The sequence below is a fragment of the Trichomycterus rosablanca genome, chromosome 22, assembly GCF_030014385.1.
Source record: "Trichomycterus rosablanca isolate fTriRos1 chromosome 22, fTriRos1.hap1, whole genome shotgun sequence".
In the NCBI taxonomy this organism is placed as follows: domain Eukaryota; kingdom Metazoa; phylum Chordata; class Actinopteri; order Siluriformes; family Trichomycteridae; genus Trichomycterus; species Trichomycterus rosablanca.
Genome location: NC_086009.1, coordinates 667,576 through 688,229, shown reverse-complemented (window position 1 = coordinate 688,229; position 20,654 = coordinate 667,576). Strand labels below are relative to the sequence as shown.

General features: G+C 39.9%; 1 protein-coding gene across 1 annotated transcript; it reads right to left on the bottom strand.

Annotated features, from left to right (window-relative positions):
* Positions 1-942: 942 nt before the first annotated feature.
* On the bottom strand, positions 943-19,068 carry si:dkeyp-72e1.9 (syntaxin-binding protein 4). Its single transcript, XM_062984997.1, has 22 exons — positions 19,022-19,068; positions 12,966-13,039; positions 11,149-11,244; positions 10,472-10,541; positions 10,097-10,171; positions 9,864-9,943; positions 9,412-9,535; positions 9,120-9,261; positions 8,546-8,652; positions 8,078-8,213; positions 7,845-7,911; positions 6,385-6,476; positions 4,917-5,013; positions 4,121-4,248; positions 3,579-3,677; positions 3,333-3,398; positions 2,941-3,120; positions 1,984-2,100; positions 1,819-1,868; positions 1,637-1,737; positions 1,180-1,273; positions 943-1,006 (listed from the first exon to the last, which is right to left on the bottom strand). The coding sequence occupies exons 1-22, from the start codon at positions 19,066-19,068 to the stop codon at positions 943-945; spliced, it is 2,106 nt and encodes a 701-aa protein (XP_062841067.1).
* Between the last annotated feature and the right edge of the window lie 1,586 nt (positions 19,069-20,654).

The following is a 20,654-nucleotide window of genomic DNA, read 5'->3' as shown; positions in this document are numbered from 1 at the left end:
AGTACGGGTTGACACTGTTGTACCCTCGGACTGCAGGGCAGCTTGAACTTGTTTGGATGTTAGTCGAGGTTCTTTCTCCACCATCCGCACAATCTTTCGTTGAAATCTCTCGTCAATTTTTCTTTTCCGTCCACATCTAGGGAGGTTAGCCACAGTGCCATGGGCTTTAAACTTCTTGATGACACTGCGCACGGTAGACACAGGAACATTCAGGTCTTTGGAGATGGACTTGTAGCCTTGAGATTGCCCATGCTTCCTCACAATTTTGCTTCTCAAGTCCTCAGACAGTTCTTTGGTCTTTTTTCTTTTCTCCATGCTCAATGTGGTACACACAAGGACACAGGACAGAGGTTGAGTCAACTTTAATCCATTTTAACTGGCTGCAAGTGTGATTTAGTTATTGCCACCACCTGTTATGTGCCACAGGTAAGTAACAGGTGCTGTTAATTACACAAATTAGAGAAGCATCACATGATTTTTCAAAGGGTGCCAATACTTTTGTCCACCCCCTTTTTTATGTTTGGTGTGGAATTATATCCAATTTGGCTTTTTGACAATTCTTTTTGTGGTTTTCCATTGAAGACAAATTAAATGAACATTTTAATATCAAAGCATTTGTAATTGCAATCATTTTCTGGAAGAAATTGAGTATTATCTGACAGAATTGCAGGGGTGCCAATACTTTTGGCCAGCACTGTATAACTGATTTATTACACATGAATTCAGTAACGAGAATGAATAATCGGAATAATTTTTTGAATTGCCTCCTGTCCCAACTATTTTGGAATTAGGTGTGTATCAAATCTTGGAAACATGGCAGCGCTTTTTTGTAAATAAATATTTTGTATAAAAGTGTGTAAGGTGTGTGTTCGACTTTCGGCGACTTCTGTACAGTTTGGTTTCCGTTTTGGACTGAAGTGGTTTGGTGTTTGTTCCGGTGGTTCAGACGCAGCGTTTCTCTTTATCAGGGGCCCCGGGGACAGACGTCTGGGGACGGTGATTTACTCTGTAAAACAAGAACACAAAAATATTAGTAACTATATGGCAAAAAGTATGTGGACACATCATACAGTACATGTCTTTACAGGTGTGGGTGCTAGTGTGTGGCCAGCATGAATGTCTATGCATGAGGTGGAGGTTGACAGGGCATTAGGGGGAGGACTGGACAGTTTGACTTACTCGACCACACACTGGAAGCCCGGCCTGGTGCTGGATCCCTCAGTGATCTGTGTTGTCGGGTCGGTGATGGATCCCTCAGTGATCTGTGGTAACGCTGCACAGGAAGATCAAACACCAAAGGCAATTACTGTTTCATTGATTTATTTAATTACTGACTCACTGCAGCAGGTCTGCGTGTTTTTGGGAGGTGAAGGGGAACTCAGACAGGACACAGGAAGTGGATACAGTATTTGTGTGCATTTGTGTGTTTGCATGAATGTGTGTGTGTGTGTGTGTGTGTGTGTGTGTATTTGTGTGTATCTGTATGATTGTGTGTTTGCTTAAATGTGTTTTTATATGAATGTGTTTGTGTGTGAATGTATATGAATGGGTCTGTGTGTTTGTATCTGTATAAATGTGTGTGCTTGTATGCATGTGTGTGTGTGTGTGTGTGTGTGTGTGTGTGTGTGTGACTCACTGTGATCGTCTGCACACAGTGAACACACCCGGTCCATCAGCTCTCTGGCCTCTTCTATCAGCTGGTGGGAGGAGTCTGGAATTTGACCGGGCGTGTCTGACCTGGTACAGAGGGGCGGGGTAAATCAGAGAGGGGCGGAGCCTATAGGTTCTGATACTACATGTGTGTTGTTGAACACTCACCTGTTCTGGACTGTACTGAACCTGCTGCTGCTGCTGCTGCTGAGAACCTTCTGAGAGGAACAACAATGACATGTTTATGGTTTAAGAATATCTGTGTATCTATCAGTGATTAGATCTCCTGCACACACACACACACACACACACACACAGGTGTGTGAGATTTACCTGAGCAAATCCCAGCAGCTTTTTATTGGACATTTCCAGATGTTTTCTGCTGAGTTCTGATTTTCTCAGCTGACTGTCGGTAATAAAAAGCTTCCTGTTTAATTCCATCATGTCCCCCTGTGAGGAAATAAACACCTGAGGTGATATGGTCATAAATATGTGGACGATATGTGGTTTAAAATAAAACATTAATTGAAACGTTGGTAGAAAACCAGTATTTATCATCGATGCCGGACATCAGCTTCACTCAACAGCTCTGGGATGAACCGGAACACCAACGAAGGATTTCTTGACTAACGTCAGTGCCCAGTCATACTATACACTCTATGGAAAAAAAGTATTTGGACACCCCTTATGCAACAACACCAAGCCGTAGGCTAGTGGTTAAGGCACAGGACTAGTTATCCAAAGGTTGCTGGTTCAAGCCCCACCACTGCTAGGCTGCTGCTGTTGGGCCCTTGAGCAAGGCTCTTAACCCTCAATTGCTCAGACTGTATAATGTAAGTTGCTTTGGATAACGGTGTCTGCTAAATGCTGAAAATGTAAATGAGCACAAGTGTTTTCAGAAGACCAGCTCTTGTTCTAGCTGTAGCGGTCGCTCTGTTTTAATATGGGACGCCCGACAAGCTCATGGTCAAGTGTCCGAATACTTTTGACGATACAGCTGTGTCTATGTGGGCCTCCTCTGACAACTCAGATGTCCTGTGATGGCCTTGTGCTCTTGTGTAAATAACATCAGGTCACATCACTACACCGTCATGCCTTTGTGATGGTTGGCTGCACAGATGGGTCAGCACCTGATAATGCAACCCACATCGTGATGTTGATATTGTCGATCCAGCTTATTCCTGGTCTTTCTCATCTTCTAACTAGTATTTTACACTATAGACTGGCACAATCCACGACTGGAGCCACACCTTTATCAGACAGAGAGCTGTAGAAGAAATAAAAGCTGACGTTCCTCACCTCCACGCTGGTGCTTTTGTTCTGAGCAAGCTGCTCTTTCAGGTCTCTGATTTCAGCCTCCAGGAGCCGGATAACCTCCTCATAATCCTGCTCGGCGCTGTTCGACTGATCCTCTACTGCTTCCACCACCTGAAGTCGGCTCTTATCCTCCTCCACCGTCACTCCGGACTGCTGAAACGACAACGATAAACCCCACAAACATCAATGTGAAGCACCTGACCACATGATGGTCCACCTCATTAAATCTATGGTCGGCTTGGGTACAAGGCATCAAATCATAGTGATGCAGTGAGAACAAGCTTCCAGAAGGGTTCAAGTATTAAAATATTTTATTAAAATGGGGTGTAAATAGGTTGAGAAAAGGTAAACATTGTGGTGTTTACCTCAGTAGATTTGTGAAGTTCCCCCTCCAGACATTTCTTGGTGTTCTCTGTGTCCTCCAGAAGCCCCTAGAGATACATCAACAGTTATAGAGCATCTCCAAACATTCCCGGTATACAAGTTAGTTAGTTACAAGTTTAATATCCAATTATTTAGTACAGATGGATGATTTTAAGGTTATTACAACATTATTAGAAGTATTTCTTTATTTTTTACTGTTATGACTGTCTAAATCTCCGGATCACCACACGCTGCTTCTTATCACCTACCTGGATCTGCAGGTTCTTCACCTCGCCCTGGAACTGCTCCATTTCCTCGCTGCTGTAGCTACACTCAGATTCATACGTCTGGAATCAGAGAACAACACAAAATGACCCAGTGTTTTTGTATATATGTTAAGTTTGTCAAAAATAATCCCATAGATTTCTTTTTCTTGTACTAATAAGACTGGTGACACTGGTCGAAGATTTTATTAGGACTAGAACAGACCAGATTTCACATTTTATAAACCAATCTGTGGGGTTGTGTCCCAAATCACACACAGGCCGCCAGATAAGTGCACTGTTGTATCGGGAGTATAGCACATTTGTGCTGTTTGGGTTGCAGACAGGAAATCACTAGTGTGTGCGGTGTAAACAATGTCCCAGTATGGGTTTATATACAGCAAGTTCATTTATTCCCCATTTGTCATACTCGCAGAGACAGTTATTTTACGTTTTCTTGATAACTGTTGAATAATTTGGGAACATTTGGGATTTACAGCTATAACCCAGCCGAGTCGGGATCTTACAGGAGAGTGGAAGGCCGATGTGTCCATCAAACTTGCTGCTTCATGATAGCTGAACATGAAAGGTCCCTGTGCAAGCCCTGCTTCCTCCAGCTTATCATGGTAAACACTGCGAGTGGCTTCCACAAAATCTGATTGATGAAAAAATAGTTGCAGGTGGTTAATAACATGTATAATAACAACAGTAATAATAATGCAGTGTCATGGCACATCTTTAACGTTGGTGCCTCTTAGTCCTGTAGATCTAGGTTTGATCCTCATCCATAAGAAATGAGGTTGTTCCCCAATGGCCCTGCACTCTTCACACACAAACATGGCAGACTGTTGTGCTAAATAGCCATTCCAATCCATTACTTCTTTAATTTCCACTAAATTCTTTATTTTGGTCAGGGTTGTGGTGGGTCTGGCACTATGAGGAGCGGCTGGGCAGAGAGCAGGAATGCACCCTGAATTCATTATACCCTGAGGTATTTAAAAATAGCCAATCCACCTACAGCATGGTTTTGAAAGGTGGCAGAAAACAGGATTACCTGGAGAAAACCGTAGTAAAGATAAGGAGAGTTTAGGAAGTTCCTCACAGACAGTGATTAAAGGTGAGGACCAAGCCCAGGTCTCATAGACCCATTCTGAGTGTGAACGTTTTCAGTTTAATATTTACATGTAATGCACTAATAAATAATACAGAAGCAAAGTATTTAATTATACTGAACTTGTTTATTTAAATATTTCTGTATGTAATATATTCAACACAGAATTAAATGCATTAAATGTATTAAAGTGCTGTTTATAGATTGTTTACCTCCGTATGAAACGGTTCCTTGAGGATCTGTAGATAAACTCTCTCTTATTTTCCTCCTCTTTTCATCTGTAACGTCCAGCCCCAGGTAGGACAGAGCCTGAGACACATATAACCAACACCAGTATCGCACATTAGAGATTATAACTGTTTATTATCGATCAGCCATCAATCAACACAGTTCATTCGGCTCAGGCGCGCACTAACGGTCACTGTGAGTTAGTCGGTTAATTAAATGTTATTAAATATAAATGTACAAAAACAGAGTTCACAGAAAAGCAAAGTCATCACAGCGAAAGAACGTAACAAAAAAGAGGCTAATTAGGTAGGAACTGTTTTTTTCTTTATTAGACAGTTAAGTTGCTAATGTAGCTAATTTTACCTCAGCAGTTCCTACCTCAACTAACCAGCTATTTATTTTTAATGTTATTGTATTATAATAATGAACTTAAATCAAACTTTGGGTAAAACTTAACTAATATTAAACACATATAACATTTTCATACTACGACAGATTATCTAATAGTTGTGATATAATTGTTTACTACCTCACTAAACAATTATTAATTTACTATTTAACAACTTTCATACAAATCCTTAAATATGTAAGACCTAAATCTGTCCTCCAGTGATGAAGTAAAATTTCTAATTGAATATTGAGCTCACAGAATGATAGATCACCACATGCAGATAATTAATGGTAGTATTTTTTTATTTTTCCTATTACATTGTGCATAAATACATTTTCCCATGCACTACTGTTAATTTTTTGAATATGCAAGATCTGTTTTATAGATTTAATACATGTTTATTATTTAGGGGTATTTCTGTTAAATATAAAATATAAATTGGTACTTTCTTGCCAATCATCTGATGCAAAAAGGCAAAATCAGAATTGAAAAAAGCACCTGTGTTTAGATTTTAATTTTGTGTATTTTGCTTGTGGATTAGTGGATTGTACATTCATGGTATTTAGCAGATGCTTTTCTCCAAAGTGAGTTCCAATATTTAATTACAGTTGAGGGCTGGGGGTCTTGCTCAGTATCTCAACAGTGGCAAATTGGCTGCGGGGTTGTGGGGCTTGTGATAACCGCAATCTACCGAAGCCCTAACACAACCCGACCTTAGATTTTTTGCCACAAAATACTTGAAACCTGTCCATTCCACTTTCTCTTTACTATTTCATCAAACTCACAGTCTGAGAAATCAGATTACTGACCAACAAATCTACACTCAAATGTGTTTTGTTCAGTTTCCAGACAGGAATGTGCATATAACGATCAAATTGCCAAAATCTAATTATTTTGGGCATGTAAACATGGATGTAAAAATATGGAAGTCTTTCTACTGTCTGTTTACTATTATTCTGAATGGATTTTCACTTATATCCCACATAAAACCATTTACCAAGGAATAACTGTATCAGTACTGTACATGAATATCAGTTTTTATGATTGGTTCAGCAGCTCACCAGGTCGAGTTTCTCTGACCGGAGGCGTATGTGTGGGTCCAGAGACACTTTTGGTTTGGATATGGCACCATTACTCTGCACAGTCGAGGCTGCTGAGGAAACAAAACCACCACACACATAGACAGAACAGTATCTGTGAGTGTGGTTATTAAACGTTAACATTACACACACAGAATGGCATTGTTCAAATATATTTGGATATTTGATCTAAAATGGAAATCATGGGATCATCTAATGCTTTTTAACAGTGTTTAAAACGTGTGTATAGGACTAGAATTATACCATCCTTGCTCATAAAGGACAGTTTGGGTTTTCCTCCTGACCTTGGCAAAAGAACCACTGTTTCACTGGACTTATAGACGATCATACGTATCTTAAGTACCTAAGGTTGTCTATGTTATTCTTTAAAATAAAAAAAGGTGGGCACCTTCTTAATAGTTGACTAAATGTATTTATTCAGCTCATAACACATAGTGACACTTCTCAACCCTTCTCACTTCCAGCTTTAATAGTAGGATTTCACGTCTATTACACTACACTGGATCAATTTCCATTTTTCCCTCCAGTAGATTTTTATAACCCTTGTTTTGGATAGAATCAGGATTTGAACAGAACTGAAAATCCTGACCTACCCCGAGCACAACCTTTTTAATCTCTGATTTGGTTCATTTCTAAGCCTGTTGTTTTTGACAGAGCCACATCCACATGATATAAAACACTGTGGGTGGGCAGGAGTGGAGTCATTTGAAAAATTAATTCCTGGTGGATGTAATATTCTGTAGATAGTCGAGGTCAAAAGTTTAAACACATCTGATTGGGACACGTCTGGCATGGCAGCGTTCTCTGCAGATGATGTTTTTCAGAGACAAAATAATTTAATGTCACCTTCTGTGTCCAGACAAAATCTACTAAGTCAAAAATAAACATACAGAACAACGTAACGCTGGCTGTTAAACTACCCACTGATACTTATGGATATGTCACGGAAGCTTTAGATTGGTTGGATCTTCCACCACTGATAGAGTTTGACCAAATTGGTTAGTTTTCTCGGGTGGATTTTATTTTTTCGGTTCGGCCATATACAGTAATCTTAAGGGCTAGGGTCAGAACCTTGAGAAGACATTTCAAAACCAGTTGACGTGTATTTTGGGTCCTTGTGTTGCTGGAACATCTAACTGCATCCTAGAATTAACCTCTTGGCTTGAGATACCTCAGTTCCACAAAAATTACTCTCAGCATACAAGGACATACTGGATTTGCTTTTCAACCTTGGCAAAAGACTACTGTTCATGCACTTTGTACTTATTAATAATTGTTTGTTTATTAAACTTGGGACTCTTAAGAGCTTCCAGGACTTTCCTATTGTAATGCTGTTGGCTCAGTCTGTTGAGTATAGTCAGGCTAGCCCTATTTATTTAGTCACATATTTAAGTCTATTCTATGGTATCGTGAGACCGTACCTGAGATATGAATGTCTGGAGGACTCGTATCAGGAGAGGATGGAGGTGCTTTATCTTCTGAGCTAATCTGTAGATGTACAAACATGTCATAAGCTTGTTATAAGACGTGTTTCCGTAATCTGGTAGAAGTACTTTCTAGAAGAGTGGAGCATGGTGTAGCCGCATTTGTTATGTAATATTGGTGTGTCTAGTGTGTAGCAACTCGTATTTAACTAGGTTTTGATTGTCCTCACCTCAGTAGACTGGACGTGCGTTTTTAACCTGCTGTACCCGTTTGTCCCGGCTCTCTCAACTACACTGTGTAAGGATGTGCTGCAGGGAAAAAGGCCCTTCCCTGGAATGAAAGCAATTTCCACCAACGGCTCATGGCTTTGAGGAAACAGAAGGAAGAATGAAAGCTAATAAAATTCACAAATTTAGATATATTGATCACGTTCTCACACATAATTTTAAACTAAAATCGTGGCGACATCCTTGGGTGTGTCAAGTTGCAAAGAAAAAAGAACGTCTTCTTATCACAAATTGAAGACGCATCATTGGTTCTTTTGAAAAACTGGTGCAAATGCTAGCCGGTTCTCTGAATAGCACCAAGGTTTTAAGAAGCCTAGAAGGTTCTAAGTTGTTTTTGATTGGCTGAAGTGGTAGTGTAACACAGTGGGTGCTAATTTACTTTCAGGTGTTGGACATTACTGAGCATTTACCTGAGTTTCACTTTATTGATGATACTTTTGGCTTCTTCGTGTGTGATGCCTATTAAAGACTCCTTGTTGATGGCAATGAGCTGAGCTCCCGCCCTCAGTCGGCCATCCTGCACACAGATATTTTAATAACGTTCAGTCGATTAAGCATCACATGCTCAACACGCGATTTGCATTTTGCATTTTGTTCACATCCAAACTGGGTGCATATTCCAGTATTAACAGTTAATAAAATGAATTTTAGTTTATACAGGGAAGCTCTGGCACTGGTCAAAGAGCTGCGCACCTACAACCAGGAAACATGGGGTTGCTATCTGTAAACCCGCTCTCAAAGTTTCACAGTCGCTAGTCGCCCTGTATTGCAGCTACCTGTCTGTCTTTACTATTTATGAGTCTCACCTCATGCTGCAGATAAGTCCCCTGGTACTGGGAACCCATCCCTTCTAACCTTGCAGGTGAGGGGTTACCACCACCACCCAGTGACACTCCCCTCCGCTACAGGCTACTGGAAAACCAGAAATACCATCGTCACCAAACCTCCACCCAGTGTGCCGCTGTGTTGGTGCTTTTCTCTCACCCGATGACAGTCTCCTCCCGACATCACTTCCTGTACAAACACTGCTGGGCCGTCTGGTCTGTTAGAGCCTCCGCTGATCGAGAGTCCCAGACTGCAGGAGCGCACCACCGAGATCAGCTGGATCACCCCATCACCTGGGTGGCTACACACACACGCAACAAAAGCATGTTTAGAATGTTCCAAAGATGTTCCTCTAACCTTCCCTTCAGTTTAGAACCAATGAAGTTTTGCAGGTACTGAAGTTTCCCCCTTAAAAAAACAAGCAACATGTGTGAATGTGTGTTTATTATACCTGAGTGAGCGCAGTAATGTTCCCGTGGTGCTGTAGGCACACTGAGAACCGGCTGGACTGAGCAGCAAAGGACTCTGAGATCTTGATGAAGATCCTGAAGACGTGCTGTCCAAAAATCGACCTGCTTTGAGACATATATGATAAAATCAAACCTAGATGTAAAAACTATACATCTATAAGCATTGTTCCCTGCCACAGCTGGATACCCTCCAACCACTTCTTTTCACCTGCTAGAGGCAGGGTCTCACTAACGGCAGTACTACATTCAGATACTCATTAAGTCAACCACACCTTGCACAGGTGCCTTGACCATCCAGCAAAGGCGGTGATTGAAGCAGGAATAAGACATCCCAACTCAACCATTGTTCCTCCACACACAGCCAGTCATTGGTCGTGTGTATTGATAGCACATTTGAACTCAGATTTTATGAAGTTCATCTTCAGGTACCTACCATGCTGGACAGGGGAGTTCCTTGTGGATCCTGTACTGCCATTTGAGCCGTATTTCTCCATCAGATCAGCAAACTCTATCCTTCAACAGAGCAAACAGGAAATAACATTACAAAGGGACACCAGCAAAACAAAAATTTTTTTTTAAATCAGGTCCTAGGAGGCTTGAAGCATGTAAACGTTAATAACGTTTAACTAATGACGTTAAATGTGTTGTTGATGGTGTGAACCTTACAGAGCTTCCTCGTCTCTAGCTATCAGTAGACGCATTTGATTGGTGGCTGAAGCTGCTCTGAGAATATTCACCGCTCTGTAAACAGAAAGGAAAGAACAGGAAACGGCAAAGTGAATCATATAGCAAAACATTCACGTGAGTTAAGAAGTCAGTTTGCTAGATAGACGACTATAAAGGAAATAATAAGAAGTAACAAGTGTACAGTTGTCAGAAATAAATATGAGACATCCATAGATGTTCATAATGCAGAGCAAACGAAATATTTAGTCCTGTAAGCGTGGCAAGATGCTCTTCATCAGGACAAGCCTCTGAAAAACACCCTGAAACTGGTTATGAAGGCTGTGTGTACATTCATCATGAATTATTGAAACATACCGTTCACTCGTTACACCATTCAGGCTCTCTCCATTCACCTCCAGGATCTGGTCTCCAGCCTGAAGGAGACCTGAATAAACACGAACATACAAAGTAACATGAATTCAGAAGAGGGAATCAGGGAACGTGGAATATAGATGTCAGGACGGTGCTTGTCCTGATGTTTGTAGTCAGTAGGTCAGATGTGGACCTCACTGTCTTCTTTTTATAGCTCAGCAAAGAGACGTCCTGTCACAAGCATTCAACACGATGGAACGTGAGCGAGCTCTGAGAATTCACATGGGCACCTGGAAGGATTCAGGACTCTGAACACTACTCTTGTTTCTCCTGTGGGTTTGGGTTTCTTGGATTTCTATGTCAGTAGGATTGTACTGATTCATCTACATCTGCAGATGCTTTTATCTAAAGTGACTTACAATCATGAATAATACAGTTTCTGAGCAATTGATGGTTAAGGGCCTTGCTTAGGGTCCCGCAAGTGTGGCGGGCTTGAGCCGACAACCTTCTGGTTACTAGTCCAGTACCTAAACCGCAGTTACCACTGCTTTAACACTGACAGTGATTCATATCAGTACTTCATTAGTATTAACAATCATCAGAATTAGATCAGAATTGAAATGTAATTGTTGTGATTATGAAAAGATGTATAATATTATAAAGTGTAAAACGATACGTACCATCAGTGGAAGCAAGACCACCCGGTAAAATCCTCTTCACATAAACTCCAAACTCTTCTCCTGTTAGTTCCTTCACTCCTCCAATAACTTTAATACCTGAAGAATCAATAAAGGAACACGAGGAACCGCATTAATCACAGAACACATGTACAGTATCTATTGTCCTGTACACTATAGTGTTGTTGCCGGTCCTATATAGTTACAATTTGTCCTAATACCATTGAATAGAAATTGTCCTTATGAAGTTTATATTTATTTTATTTACGCTGTGCTGAAGCTGCTGAAACACTCAAATTTCCCCCCTTTGGGATCCATCTTATTATAGGTTTAGAAATGATGAAATTACATGATTTTACCCCCCCCACCCCAAACTACTTACTAGAATAGTAGAAGTTTCCGAGCAGTTTCTTCAGAAGAAACTGGCATGGACTGGCTGCTAGTAATTGCCTCCAGATGCAAGTAACTTGTAAACTTGTGTTCTGCAATGAACTGGCAGCACTGTGAGCAGGATGAAGTGAATAGTAAAGATGACACAACTGAATAAATGATTTTTCACCTCTACGACCACCAAACAGTTTCACTTTGTAGGTCAACAATCACTCCGTACAACATTCCAACCTCTTTCTACTCTGTCCATGTAGAGAAAGAGGCCGCAGAGATACCATCGAGTTAATATTACTCGGATGGAGGACTGTTCTGAACCTTGGTGTGCAACTGAGCTCCATTAAACCCCCAGCAGCCCTCAGTGCAGCCTCGTTTTTTTGTTTTCACGCAGACGGTGCAGTTTTAAAATAACCTCATTCTTTCTGAAGACGAGCGACTTGCAATCCTCACACCGCTGACGTATTTAGGAACCGTACTTCAGTCTCAGCTTCAAAACATGCACACACAGAAATATGAAATGAAATTGCTTTCATCATGTGTGTGTGTGTGTGTGTTGCTGCGCTGTGTTTAATACACTTTTGCGCTGTAAGCAGAGCAGCATTAAGGAGCTTAGCGCTCACGCACAGTTCAGGTTTGGATCTATTTTTCAGAGAAAGAGAGTGCTCTGCCACAGAAAAAAACAAAGTCAATGCAAGCCAGCGCGCTTCAGGGTGTGTATGAAATAACAGGGTTTAAAATTACAGCAGGAGGTGTGTGTGTGTGTGTGTGTGTGTGTGTGGTGCATTCTGATACACCAGCCCATTGTGTCACTGAGTAAGTGAGTATGTCTCAGGACACCTTTATGGTCATCTATACACACATGTATAAAGTACAGTGAAATGAATTTTTAATAAAAATAAAAAAAAATGTTGCCCAGTTGCCCGATTGCGTCTTCCTCTCCACCAATGCCGATCCCCGCTCTGATTGAGGAGAACGAATCTAACCCAGCATGCCATATGCATTTTGTCTCCTCCACTGTGACGAGTGCAGTGCAGCTCAGCATTGTGTACGGAGAGACACACCCTGAGAGCACTCTTTTCTCATCTCTGTGCGCCATCAATCAGCCAGCAGAGTAATTGCATTAGTCATGAGAGACCCCATTCGGCTTAGTCCCGCCCATATAAACAACAGGCCAATCGTTGTTTATGTGGCCGCTCAGCCTAGCCGGCAGGCAGAGCTGGCACTCGATATTCGAGATCCCGGCTCTGGATCCAGCGTGTGTTTTTACCGCTGCGCCACGTGAGCGGCCCATTTTCTATTATTTGTTTGTATCTTGACGTTTGTACATATTAGTACAAAGTTAAAAAGACATTATACATGTACATTTGTGGTGGCTTCACACACAGAAGTGGTTGAATACTTGTTTTTTGTTCAGGTTTTTAAACGACGCGTACCTAATCCATTCTCACAGTCCGTAAACTCCATCAGATGTGTCGCTCGAGCCACACCGTACGGACCCATCAGCGTCCTGCATCACAACCAGAGAAAGAACAAAGAAAAACATACACTTCTGTTATAAAAGACAGCATTAACAGATGGAATTTTTGTCCGGGGAGAGCCTGCGGACTAGCACGTGGACCTCCAACACACATGCAATGCCTGGGCGCTACTTTCAGGTTCCTACACAGAGCCGTATCACGTACAGGAGAAGCAGGAGCAGAGAGGAGAAACCCAATCCGACCATGCCTCCCTCAGACACCTTTAATTCTGTTACACTATAGAAGACCCTGCGCCAGCCGTGTGCCCCAAAATTATCCCATCCCTCCATACACAATACCTTAGATTACTGATGTTTATTTATTTATTAGGATTGTAGCGTCATGTTTTACTCATTTTGGTTCCATTCATGACAGGACAGGTAGTTACTGCTTACACAAGATTTATCAGTCGCACGGTCACAGACTCGCACGTCTTTGGACTGTAGGAAGAAAACCGGAGCTCCCGAAGGAAACCCACACAGACATGGGGAGAACATGCAAACTCCACACAGAAAGGACCCGGACCTCTCCACCTGGTAATCGAACCATCGTCACACATTCACGCAGCGTTAAATATGTCAGTGTATTAATACAAATGTGTTCCAGGGTTTGGGTGGGTTTCCTCTGGATACTCAGGCCACTTCTAAGTGGGACAGTGGTAGCCTAGTGGGTAGAGCTTTGTGCTATCAACCGGAAGATTGGCGGTTCACATCCAGTCTCTGCTATGCAGCCACTGTTGGGTCCTTGAGCAAGACCCTTAACCCTGTCTGCTCCAGGGGTGCTATGATGGCTGACCCTGCGCTCTGACCCCAGCTTCCAAACAAGCTGGGATATACAAAAAAGAAAGAATTTCATTGTACTGTACACATGTATATGTATAAATGACAAATAAAGGATAACTTATCTTATCTATCTATCTAAACCCAACACAAAACATGCAGAAGGTGGACTAGCTGCAAGTTGCCACTTTTCTAACTGTGTTCCTGCTTTGTGCCTGTTGTTTTTGGGTGACCGTGGACTCACCGTGACCTTGAGCAGGACACTCCTTACTCAAGCTGTGGCAGTGGTAGCCCAGTGGTTAAGGTACCGGACTAGTAATCAGAAGGCTGCCAGTTCGAACCTCATCATCACCAAGTTGCCGCTGTTGTTTGTTGTTTAGTCATAATTGTAAGTCACATTTCTATAAAAGCGTCCGCTAAATGCTGCAAACGTAAGCTTTAAAATATACTGTACTGTATTCATACAAGCTGATAAATCCAACCTAACGCTAACTAACTGCCTACAGTACTGTAATTACACAGGATTAAAACATGCAGATGTGCCGTTGTTCTGTCGATTTGTCCTACCCTATCGAAACTTCCTACCGTAGCGCAGATTTATAGATCTATCTGTCGATTTGTCCTACCCTATCGAAACTTCCTACCGTAGCGCAGATTTATAGATCTATCTGTCGATTTGTCCTACCCTATCGAAATGTATTCCTGTAGTAAATATTTAAGTTTTATCGATCTGTTCTTATTAAAATTATGTCTATCATATTATAAATTATAGGTATCTTATTATAACTAGTGGTAGCACATCTCGATAGGTATGTATCTTATTATAAACAATAGGTAGGACATCTCGATAGCTCTATATCTTATTATAAACAATAGGTAGGACATCTCGATAGGTATGTATCTTATTATAAACAATAGGTAGGACATCTCGATAGCTCTATATCTTATTATAAACAATAGGTAGGACATCTCGATAGGTATGTATCTTATTATAAACAATAGGTAGGACATCTCGATAGGTATGTATCTTATTATAAACTATAGGTAGCACATCTCGATAGCTCTATATCTTATTATAAACTATAGGTAGCACATCTCGATAGGTATGTATCTTATTATAAACAATAGGTAGGACATCTCGATAGGTATGTATCTTATTATAAACAATAGGTAGGACATCTCGATAGGTATGTATCTTATTATAAACAATAGGTAGCACATCTCGATAGGTATGTATCTTATTATAAACAATAGGTAGGACATCTCGATAGCTCTATATCTTATTATAAACAATAGGTAGGACATCTCGATAGGTATGTATCTTATTATAAACTATAGGTAGCACATCTCGATAGGTATGTATCTTATTATAAACAATAGGTAGGACATCTCGATAGCTCTATATCTTATTATAAACAATAGGTAGGACATCTCGATAGGTCTATATCTTATTATAAACTATAGGTAGCACATCTCGATAGGTCTATATCTTATTATAAACAATAGGTAGGACATCTCGATAGGTATGTATCTTATTATAAACTATAGGTAGCACATCTCGATAGGTATGTATCTTATTATAAACAATAGGTAGGACATCTCGATAGGTATGTATCTTATTATAAACAATAGGTAGGACATCTCGATAGGTATGTATCTTATTATAAACAATAGGTAGGACATCTCGATAGCTCTATATCTTATTATAAACAATAGGTAGGACATCTCGATAGGTATGTATCTTATTATAAACTATAGGTAGCACATCTCGATAGGTATGTATCTTATTATAAACAATAGGTAGGACATCTCGATAGGTATGTATCTTATTATAAACAATAGGTAGGACATCTCGATAGGTATGTATCTTATTATAAACAATAGGTAGGACATCTCGATAGGTCTATATCTTATTATAAACTATAGGTAGCACATCTCGATAGGTCTATATCTTATTATAAACAATAGGTAGGACATCTCGATAGGTATGTATCTTATTATAAACTATAGGTAGCACATCTCGATAGGTATGTATCTTATTATAAACAATAGGTAGGACATCTCGATAGGTATGTATCTTATTATAAACAATAGGTAGGACATCTCGATAGGTATGTATCTTATTATAAACAATAGGTAGGACATCTCGATAGCTCTATATCTTATTATAAACAATAGGTAGGACATCTCGATAGGTATGTATCTTATTATAAACAATAGGTAGGACATCTCGATAGCTCTATATCTTATTATAAACAATAGGTAGGACATCTCGATAGGTATGTATCTTATTATAAACTATAGGTAGCACATCTCGATAGGTATGTATCTTATTATAAACAATAGGTAGGACATCTCGATAGGTATGTATCTTATTATAAACAATAGGTAGGACATCTCGATAGGTATGTATCTTATTATAAACAATAGGTAGGACATCTCGATAGCTCTATATCTTATTATAAACAATAGGTAGGACATCTCGATAGGTATGTATCTTATTATAAACTATAGGTAGCACATCTCGATAGGTATGTATATTATTATAAACAATAGACAGCGCATCTCGATAGATCTATGTCTTATTATAAATAGTGTTAGCACATCTCGATGGGCTTATATTTTATTACAAATGATAGGTAGCACACTTGATTTATTGACCTGTCTCTCAGACATTTATCTTAATTTTTAATTTATTTATTAGGATTTTAACATCATGGTTACATTCATGACAGGGCAGGTAGTTACTCATTACACAAGATTTATTAGTTCACACATTTAATATCAAACACAGTCAGAGACAGTTTTGTATCTTCAATTTACCTCACTTGCATGTCTTTGGACTGTGGGAGAAAACTAGAGCACCCGGAAAAAAAACCCCACATACACATGGGGAGAACATGCAAACTTCTCACAGAAAGAATCCACCTGTAAATGGAGCCCAGGACCTTCTTGCTGTGAATCAACAAAGCTACCCACTGAGCCACTATACAGCCCATACATCTCAAATAATTGTGTAATTTTTAAACTAGTTTATTAACAACAACACATCCTGAGTCTCTGGTGGATGTGTCTACATTTTTTACATATGTATTTTGGGTGTGATTTGTTATATTCTGCACATTAAAATGTACCCATCTACTGTCACACTGCACCTGAGTAAAACAGGTAACAATGCTGTACAAATCAGTAAATAATGTTCACAATAACTTTTTAATAATAAAGGTAAAATTAGATAAAATATATCTGTATATCTGTATAATATAGCTGCTCTAAATATCTATCATTTCAATCATGCTCTTGTCAGCTCTGTCTTGCAGCATGGAGCAACTTATGCAGTAATCCTCTGCATTGTCTTAAATCACCACTCAGCCCTGCTGTCATGAAGTTCACTTGGCTTTATAATTCCTATTAATTAATGGAGACAGTGGCAAAATCTGGTTTAGCAAAATTCTAACTAGTTTAAAATATTCAATAACAATATTACCTCCAGCTATTTATACATGCATATGAACTTGAGTTCATCCTGAAAAACTTATCATGTATAAGCACTCTGTAGTTCTAAAATTACTGACTGTAGTTCATCTGTTTCTCTACATACTTTTTAACCTGCTTTCACCCTGTTCTTCAGTGGTCAGACCCCCTACAGGACCACTACAGAGCAGGTATTATTTAGGTGGTGGATCATTCTCAGCACTGCAGTGACACTGACATGGTGTTAGTGTGTGTTGTGCTGGTATGAATGGATCAGACACAGCAGTGCTGAGTTTTTAAACACCTCACTGCTGGACTGAGATTGGTCCACCAACCAAAAATATCCAGCCTACAGCACCCTGTGGGCAGTGTCCTGTGACCACTGATGAAGGTCTAGAAGATGACCGACTCAAACAGCAGCAATAGATGAGCGATCGTCTCTGACTTTACATCTACAAGGTGGACCAACTAGGTAGGAGTGTCTAATAGAGTGGACAGTGAGTGGACACTGTATTTTAAAACTCCAGCAGCACTGCTGTTTCTGATCCACTCACACCACCACCATGTCAGTGTCACTGCAGTGCTGAGAATGATCCACCACCTAAATAATACCTGCTCTGTGGGGGTTCTGACCATTGACGAACAGCATGAAGGGAGCTAACAAAGCATGCAGAGAAACAGATGGACTACAGTCAGTAATTGTAGAACTACAAGCGAGTTCTTTTGGCTATGTAGTGTGTATATGTAGTGTTGGCTATGTAGTGAGTATTATATGTATATACAGTATGTATATATATATATATATATATATATATATATGTGTATGTGTGTATGATGTATGTATGATGTATGTACATTTTGATTTTGTAGTAAATAATATTCTAACCCGAAGAACATCTTAATCTCAAATAATTAGAACTAAACTGACAGGGGAGCAGCAAAAAATAGTTGTACATATACAAATAACTGAGTACATAAAAAACGTAATAAATGCTCAACATATTCATTCAGTAATTCACTTTAAACTCAACTTTAACTTCAAACAACCGTTACTGTACATATTGAACTGCTAATAAAGCACAAAACTGAAAAATAACCTAATACATTTTGTGTTGTCATAATGTTAAGGTCGCAGATGGTTATTTAAAAATGATTGGCTTTTCTAGATGTATGAAAAACGCATCTAAAATTACCAAAGGCATGTATAAACGTGGTTAAATACAACGTTAACACAGCATTATTAAGATACACAGTTATTTAACTGTAATCAATCAAGTACAGCTCATTTAAGCACTTTGAATATTTTTATATAGCTTTTTTTTTTTAAAGTCACATAATAACAGCATTACATATACATACACTTAAACTTTAAACTTTTTAAAGAATTAAAACGAAACCATACGTTACTAACCGCTAGAACAAATAAATTAGGCAAAGGTAGCACAGAATTATAGGCGTTCCCCGCAACGAGTCAAAACCGATGTGCGCATGCTCAGTAGGACAAATCGATGGGTAGGATAAATCGACAGAACACCGTCAGTGTGCAGATGTTCCACACAGAGCTCGTTTTCTGGCTCCGGACTGATAAAAACACAGAATCGAGGCACATGTGACCCCGCACCATTTTACATTTCATTCATACTCACACCTGATACATGAAATAACACAAACAAACACAAAATAAACACAAATCAGGAGAATAAAAATGAAAATCTGTACCTGCTTATGATCACAGCTCCTTTATACATGACAGAGAAGGTTGGCATACTGGAGGAATGTGTGTGAGTGTGTGAGTGTGAGAGTGTGTGCAGCGTAAAGCTTCTCTACAATATACTCCAACCCTCTAATCCCCCACACACACACACACACACTCCCATCATCAGCATCTCTCAGCACAGATTAAATCTTATGCAATATGGTGGCACAAACAGGAACTGGGCACCAGTAGCTCGTCTGAATGGGATCATAACACAGGACCTCTCATACACCCAAGTTCATCTACAACCATTTAGTCCAATGTAATGCAAAAATCATTTTCTGCCGTACCTGCATTTACATACTTTACATACTTATTAGGGATCCTCAAAAAGTTTCCTCCCTTTTATATGTTAGTTATAAGCGGTGAGGGTGGAGGAGGAGTAATCACTCGTGTCTGAGAGACTGAGAGACGCTTATAGTCCAGATTTAGCTCCATCTGATTTCCACCTGTTTTACGTAAACAAATCAGTTTACGTCAGACTCTGCACTGCTGCACGAACAGAATCTGAATAGAATTTCTGAGCACATGATGGAGTGATGAAGCGTCTCTGAGTGTTGAATATTTAACATGCAGGACGCTGCAGAATGACAGGACAGATTAAAGTCACCAAACACTGAGCGTCACCACTGACCCACATACAGAACAACACGTTCACTTCATCACCATGTCACGTCAGTCTCAGTCCCCAGTCCTCGGATCAACTGGAACTTTCTGGAACCTAGAATTACCAGTAAATTAAACTTCTGCACCAGATCAGTAAACATGTTCTGTAGTGCTACTGCTATAAAGAATAATTATTCTCATTTTTTGCACTGTCGCAATTTGTACATACTGAATTATAAATTATGCACTTTATACCAAGCAACTTTGAGAGAGGATTGTTAATCACTCTAATGACATCTACCGTACATAATATTGTGAACAGATTCATAGATAAATAGCCACATGGATTTGAAAGTACTTCAGAAAAACTGTTGTCAGTTAACACAGTCCCCCTCTGCATCAGCAAATGCAATCTTAAACCCTGTTACACCAAAAGAAAGACAATTGTACAGCACAGTTACTGTAATCACCAGGAGACACTTTAAAAAAATGCTTTCCTCTGGTTTGAGTGAATGTAGATGTAGTACAATTTACATTTACATTTTACATTTACATGTTCGACATTTAGCAGTAGATCATCAGTTCCTTAAACCTCTAAAATATAAAATGATGCCTGTAGACCCAAATCAGTCATTTATGATTCTCTTTTGCACTCGCGACCTTCATTAAATCATTTAAAAAACGCTAACTGCTTTGGCAAGGGGGTGCTCCCCAGTTCTGTCCTCCCTCCCTCAGACACGGCCTGGTGTGACTGTAGGGCACTTTAGGCCGATTACACTGCTCGGACTTAAATCCAGGTCTACCAGGTGGTGACTAGTGGATTAGCCTGCAGCGCTACCTGAACGCTTTAATGTCTGTGGACTTTTAACAGACTGCATGATTATAAACAGCATTAGTGTAGATGTGATGGGAGCAGTGCATCTCCTCATCTGTGCACGACCTGTTCTGTAAATATCTGATACACGACACTCCCACATACTCATAGGGTTT

Coding starts and splice junctions, on each gene's coding strand:
- si:dkeyp-72e1.9 (XM_062984997.1), bottom strand. CDS start 19,068: ATGCCAACCTTCTCTGTCATGTATAAAGGAGCTGTGATCATAAGCAG. Junction 8,653..9,119: donor CGGGAGGAGACTGTCATCGG/GTGAGAGAAAAG, acceptor ATCTGTGTGCAG/GATGGCCGACTGAGGGCGGG. Junction 6,477..7,844: donor TCCAGACATTCATATCTCAG/GTACGGTCTCAC, acceptor TTGTTTCCTCAG/CAGCCTCGACTGTGCAGAGT.